This window comes from Gastrolobium bilobum, unplaced genomic scaffold, assembly GCF_033153095.1.
Source record: "Gastrolobium bilobum isolate Gb01-03AN ecotype WA unplaced genomic scaffold, APGP_CSIRO_Gbil_v1 utg647, whole genome shotgun sequence".
Lineage (NCBI taxonomy): Eukaryota > Viridiplantae > Streptophyta > Magnoliopsida > Fabales > Fabaceae > Gastrolobium > Gastrolobium bilobum.
In genome coordinates, this window is record NW_026899122.1 from 221,723 (window position 1) to 228,947 (window position 7,225).

Here is a 7,225-nt window from a genome sequence, read left to right on the forward strand (position 1 = left end):
TAATTCTAGGTAAAGTTGGCCTTTTAGTGGCCCCTTTGTGAGGGTTTTCTTTTATCATTCACTAATTTTCTTTTTTATATTTTTAATTTGATCCCTCTCTGAATTTGTTTTGCAGTTCTAAGATTCACTTTTTTTTTTTTATCTCAAGTAGGGTCTAGTGAGTTATAGTGATGGATCTAAGTTCACTCAATCCTGCACAGATTACTACGATGGGGTCTGCATTTTGTGTTACGCTTTCAAAGGAATAGTTTCCTTATGATGCAAAAGGGATTTGCGGTAGTGAGAATCAAACAACTTTGCTATTATAATAAGAATATCATTGATCGAAGCGTTTTATTAATATCATGTTAAAGGAGATAAGTTATCTTATGTCATAGAGATAAATTTGTGGGCTCCACCACCTGAAAAATAAAAAGAAAAGACAAGAAAAAGATGACACAGTTATCGAAGGGTGTGTAGGAGAGAAAGTTATCACATATAGCAGAAGAATAGTTTTTCCCTTGATTGAATTGGAGAGTATAGGAACATGAGAATAACATTATATTCGGTTTTTTGACCCTTATAACCTTTTTTTAATAATTAATTACCAAATTGACCTTGATTATAAACTATTTCAAAAATTTAACCTCCTCAACAAACATAACATCAATCTGCCCCTGTTTGACCATTGACTACCAAGCCTACCCGGGTATTTTTTGCTTACCCGGGTAAGGAGGGGTGTACCCGGGTATAGTTCTTGAATCTGGAAAAATGGTTGAATTATTTACCCGGGTAGAGAAGGGTGTACCCGGGTAAATCTTTACCATAAACCCCATCTGTGAAGAAAGCGCATTTACGTTATCACCATCTGTGACAGAGATGATGGATTTTTCCACGCGGTTGCTGCTGAATCGTCTCATCTTCTTGATTGAAGCTTTGGAGGTTCTATCATCAGCGCAATAAAACACACTCTGCTCCTCAAAAGCATAATACTCTCCATTACTTTCTGTATAACCCGGAGCTCTACTCAATTCGAAGGACTTGGAAGAAAGAGCGCTAAGAGTGTTTCCCATGTGATCTTTCTTTGTGCGTAACTAGGTTCACATAATAAATGAGGACAGCTTCTGTAAATTTATGTAAAAAAAAAAAAAAAAGAGGACTCATTCTCTATTCATGATGCATCTTCATTGAACAATAGTAGCGTTCTTCTTCCGCGACATAGAAAATGTGATATCCCATCAAAAAAATTCTGATTTCAATGGAACTATTTCTTTATTATTTTATCCACTCATATCGCATATATACTTTGCTACTTTATTCTTTTTGTGTGATTTGTCATTGACCATACGTCGCGGATTTTATTCTTAGTGTGTAATGTTTTTTTTTTTTTTGGGGTTGTTTTTGAATTTTTACACCATCTTTGTTACATGGGATATTACAGAAGAAAATAGAAATCTTGTGTTAAAGACTTATACCCCAACAGAACATTAAAGCATCAAACATGATCTATTGTATTGTAGAAATCTTGTGTTAAAGACTGAAATTTCAGAGATTTACCCGGGTATACCCCTCTTTACCCGGGTAAATAATTCAAGCATTTTTCCAGATTCAAGAACTATAACCGGGTACATCCCTCCTTACTCGGGTAGGCAAAAAATTTCAAATAATACTCGGGTAGGGAGGGGTGTACCCGGGTAGGCTTGGTGGTCAACGATCAAACAAGGGCAGATTGGTATTATGTTTGTTGGGGAGGTTAAATTTTTGAAATAATTTATAATCAAGGTCAATTTGATAATTAATTATTAAAAAAAGGTTTTAAGGGTAAAAAAGCTCATTATATTCTAAAGAACGAATTTCACAGCCAACAAAGTTAAAAACATGGGATAAATAAATCTCATGTGTTAGGAATAGTCTTCTCTCATGTTAACGAGAGCTCGATTTCCGTGTTAATATTTTTTTTCATTTTTCATTTTTATTTAAACTAGTGGACCCACTTGATTGTATGTGTAAGAGAAAAGCTCCTCTTATGTTGCATGAGAAAATGCAACCCCTAAAAACATATATGAAAATATATGACCAGAAGGCATCCTTCTTATATTTTTCTGATGATCCATACCGTAAGGCATCTTGAAAGTCCATATGTAAATCAATTCAAAAAAAAAAAACACATTACGAGCTCCTTCAATCTTAGGCAAGTTTAAGATCAGCTAGAGCGTAAAATCATAAACATGCCCAAAACAGATAAAAAAGCTTACCATCCAGGATCCTAGCAATATGATTCCAAGTATGATCACAGCAAAAAAAACATGATCTTGGAAGCTCTTGAAGATCTTATGTACAAAACAAAGCCACATTATGCAAATGGCAAGTATTTTTTATTTTTTGTAGGCATTTACAAAATAAGGTACAAAAAATTGATTAACGTTGGCAGGAACACATTTACCAAAGTTACAACCTTCGTAACAACACTCGCACCAATAACGAAGACATAACCAACAAAATTGAAATCCACATATGCATGTCATGTCAACATTCCCTTGGTCATCCTCAATGGGTTTCTCGCACTCAGGACATAGTTTCATATAAGTAGGAATCCAATTAATATTCTCAGAGACCTTAGAGTTATTCCTTATGATCCATTCACCCACAATTTCACAACCTAATAAAGGGCTATGAGCTTCTTCCCCACACTTCCAACAAAAGCTGTGGTAACAAAGGCAGGTAACATCTGAATTTGTTCTATCACCAACTGCTTCAAACCTCACAGCAAACCTACAACCTGGACTAGGACACCACTTCGACTTCTTATTGTCTTCCACGTAAGACCGAAATAAAAATTCATCGTACTTGTTCATATTTGACTCACTTGCAAATTGGTGAATCATGGCGAAACAGTGATCAAAATGTCACTGTTCATCAATTTTTTTATTTAAATGTCACGCGAACAATGTTATTTCTCAATCTGCCACGGAGGCAAGTTCGTTACCCGGTGTAGCGAACTCGGTTTGCTGACGTGTCACGTTTCTAGTGGACACAAAGTTCACTACACGGGGTAGCGAATTTCACATTTTTTTTTTTTAACTTGGTACTTGTTATCTACTAGAAATGTGACACATCCGCAAACCGAGTTCGCTACACCGGGTAGCAAACTTGCCCCCGTGGCAGATTGGAAAATAACACTGTTCGCGTGACATTTAAGTAAAAAAGTTGGTGAAAAGTGACATTTTAGTCACTGTTCCAATCGTGTCTCCATCCACAGCTGCATCACGAGAGGGTTCCGGACATTTCAGAGTCAAGCACTTATCTATGTTTGTATCCAAATACTACTTCCAACAATTGATGCAGTATGGATGATCATATTTAAACATATAACATCATAATGTTAAATTACACATGAGACTATGAGAGAATACATTTCTAATATGAATAAATAATTTAAACATATCAAGCCGTTGAAGTGAGGGTCCATACGCATAATACATGTATTTATGTAATTGATACAAGTCTATACGAGTTCACATGTCCACGATGGTTCAGATTAAGATCAATTATGATTCAAATACGAGATTTGGGAGATGATCAAACACGAGAAGACCTAGAGAGAGTTGGGAGAGGATGAGAGAAGATGTGAGAGAATGAAAGATACAAAATTAGGATTATAAGAATTAATCGTGAACCATTGGATTTAATTTTAATCCAACAGTGATTAAATTGATTGTAAAGGTGGTATACCTTAGTGGTGGTAAGTGGATCCTCCTTCTAAAAATGGGAGTAAATATCGCCCTTTTTAAGATAATGTAATTTAAGTTTTGGCTAAGTTGTTTTTGATTGTTTTGTTTCATATTTGGCTAACGGTCACTTAGAATGGAGAACGAAATGAGAAGATAGTAAACAGTGAAGAAACTGACATGTCAACAACGAATGCACATTGGTTTGGGGATTTAAAAGCGAATACTGCTGAGAGAACGGAAATAAATAGGGAAGGGCACATGATATGTAGTTCGAATACTACTTTGGAGTATTCTAATACCAGAGTAACAGCAGTTTTTTTTTCACACGATTCTACTGCATCATTAAATTATTAAACTCTTACTTTATTTCTGTACCGTTGGAATCTATAGGCCTACTATATTTTCTTTGGAGGGAGTTGTCAGTATATGGATGATACCACTAGTTTAGGTAAAGACCAAGCTAGATGGTATGATTCCAAGTATAACAAGTTAATAACAATGGAGGAATGATGGTTAAATATGTGACTTAATAGAAATGGGCATAATAACGATACATAAGATAGATTAATAGATCTTAAGTTGTGCCCATGAGGGCTATTTGTAAGGAAGATGATGTGGGTTGGTGAGGAGGGGGTCAACTCTCCTTGGGATATACTCTCATGATGGGAGTGTTGGGCGTGGTTGGCGCTGCCATTGTGGCAGCACTGCGCCTTCTGCATCTGGCGCTGTCAGCACTGGGCAAAATGGCAGTTTCCCTTTGTGGTGCCTGTGGCGATTGCCTTTGATGGTTAGCGTCCCAAGATGAGACATTTCGGTGTATCCCTTGGACGTGCTGCAGGGTTGGAGGATGTGCGGGTCCACGTCAGCCCTTAGGACTGACGCGAGTTGGAGCTAAGGATTGGGCCTGAACAGCTGGGCCGCTTTAGCGTTTGGGCCATCCAGAACAATTTCCTTACTAATTTCGAAATAAATATAGTCACGAAATCTCTATAGTGTCAATTTCCGGCTAATTTTTCCAACAGACAAGCTCAATTGTTAATATTACATACATAACTCTCTTCATTGAACTACAAAAGTTCGGCCACACACTCAATTAAGCATCACCGAGTAGAAAGGGGTCTAAGTTGCTCAAAGTTACCTATCTTTGTAAAATATCCGTATTTCTTCAACCACCAAACTCCGGAACAGCCCATGCAGCCCATGAACAAAGCATTTACAAAACAGAAAACAAACAAATAAATAAATAAAAGAATAATATAGAAGAGAAATTGTTGAATGCCTTTTAAGTTCTCTTATTAAGAGTGTGCGTTGGCTCACATTTAATGAAAAAGACCACTGAAAAGTAATATTCCAAACGTAATTCGATGTCATAAACGCATCCGTACCCTTCTTTATTTCTTAACTAAAGACATATCAAACCGACATAATAATAATAATAATAATAAGAAGAAGAAGAAGAAGAAGAGGCTGTGATTGGTAAGCGAAGAGGCTAAGAACTTTTGTCAGGCAAAGTTCCCATCCAAGAAGGTGGCAGCATACCCGTTTGCTCATGGACAGTCTTAAACAGAGGTGGCAACATCTTGTAAACACCAGCAACCTCCTTCATACCCATTGCACCACCATCACTTGCTTCTCCACCGTTACCATTTGTCCAAATACTAATCTTAGGCTGAAGTCCATGTATTGCCTCAGCATTAATCTTGGCAATCTCTTGAAACATTCCACCATTTATCATCAAGTAGTCCCTCAGAGCTGCGTAGTTGCCTCCCAATGCATCGAGAAGTGTCTTTAAATATGCTCCTTGGGCTTGACCAATTGCCACAAGCCCTTCAGCCTCCTTTTTCTTTGCGTATAGCTCTGCTTCAGCTGCTTGTTGGCGTGTGAAAAATGCTGCCCCTGCTACTGCTTTTTGCGCTTCAGCCTCTTTCTCCTTCTTAAACAGAATTGCTTCAGCTGCTTTTTGTTTCTTGTACAGCTCCCAGTTGGCTTCTTGTACCTATTAATGGTACCACCATACCAAGTCAATGGGCACTATTCCCAACATCATATCATATTCTTAAGCACATACAAGTTAGCTAGCCTACTCTGCTTTATAGTTTTTACTAGTAATTATCCCATAGCATGAGAGTTTTCTTAAATTTAAGTCACATTTTAAAAAATATATAAATTTATAAGAAACAAAAATAGATACCAATCAACAAGGTTGAAAAAAAAGTGATGGATATATTCTTCTCTTAGAAAACTTTTATGATAATGAAAACTAACCTTGGTTTCGTAGTCAACGCTTGCTTTGGTGAGGAACTCAGCCTTAAGCTTCTCCGTTCTTGTCAGAGCATTCATCCTCTCAACTTCTCCCTGCAACTGTGCTTCCCTAAGTGCCACAGCCTTGGTGGCTTCCACCTCCGCCACCGCCGCGCCCTTTTCCCACATTGCTTTTTTCTTAGCAAGCTCAGAATTGGCCTCGGCAACCTCTGCTTCTTTCTCATTCTCAAAGACCTTCACATCAGTCCTCACCTTTATTCCCTCATTCTGACTCTCTCCTTGCCTCTGCGTCGATATGATCTTAGTCTCTGCATCAACTTTCGCAGCATTCTGAAGCGTTAGACCTTCTCTCAGCTTGGCTCCTATTTCTCCCTTTTTCTTGGCCTCAGCAACGTCTATCCTGGCTTGGTTTGCAGCTTCCATCTGCGTCTTCTGACCCAAATAAGAGAAATACTCATGTCCGCGCACATCCACTAGTTGCTTCACATTGGCGTTGTAAATCAAAAGCCCAAACAGGTTAAGCTCCAGCTGCACTTTCTCGAACACTTCCTGTTTAAACTGTTTGGTGCCTTTGAAAATCTCTTCCATGGTCATGGATGCAGCGAGGACACGTGTCTCTCCCTCTATGATACCTTGGACAAGCTCTTCGACATGGCGAGAGCGATTGTCATGAGCTGAGAGGAGCCTAGCGAATCTGAGAAGGCTCTGTTCGTCGTCCACTCTGGGACCAATGGTGAAGACAGCAGGGAGCAGGAAAGGGAGCTTCTCTGCGCTCATGGCTTGGACTTCGAAGGTGTAGTTAACCGGAGAAAGGTCCAAGACGGTGCATGCCTGACCTGGCAAAACCCATCCTTTCTTTACGAGCTTTAGGTCTTGGATTCCAGCCCCAGTGACAACCAGGTATTGGGATGCCTTTGCTACCCTATACATTATTCTGGTCTTGGTTTTGCAGGAATGATGATGTTACCTGTTGAGTTGAGTTGATCTTGGATCCGGGGAAATCGACACACAAATCAAAAAAACGGAAAAGAGAAAGTGAAGAGAAAATCAGCACAATGATTTCCGATGTTCACCTGACCTAGCCTATGTTGAGCTTCTTCTGTAACCGGCACAAGTCACTCACTTTACAAATAAATATAAATAGATTTCAAAAAACCCAAAATACTAATTATTTATGGGTCCAAGCCCAAATTGCTAAGAAAATAAAAATGTAATGAGTCAGCAATGGGTCAGCCATGAGTCGGTAATGAGTC

General features: G+C 38.5%; 1 protein-coding gene across 1 annotated transcript; it reads right to left on the reverse strand.

The window, feature by feature from the left end:
- Positions 1–5,199: 5,199 nt before the first annotated feature.
- LOC133287419 (flotillin-like protein 6) lies at positions 5,200–6,902 on the reverse strand. The gene is made up of 2 exons (XM_061485030.1): positions 5,976–6,902; positions 5,200–5,706 (listed from the first exon to the last, which is right to left on the reverse strand). The coding sequence occupies exons 1-2, from the start codon at positions 6,900–6,902 to the stop codon at positions 5,200–5,202; spliced, it is 1,434 nt and encodes a 477-aa protein (XP_061341014.1).
- Between the last annotated feature and the right edge of the window lie 323 nt (positions 6,903–7,225).

What these genes read in the sequence shown, in the direction of transcription:
- LOC133287419 (XM_061485030.1), bottom strand. Translation starts at nt 6,902, where the DNA reads ATGTATAGGGTAGCAAAGGCATCCCAATACCTGGTTGTCACTGGGGCT. An exon ending in GCGTTGACTACGAAACCAAG is followed by an intron (nt 5,707 to 5,975) that starts GTTAGTTTTCAT and finishes TACCATTAATAG; the next exon opens with GTACAAGAAGCCAACTGGGA.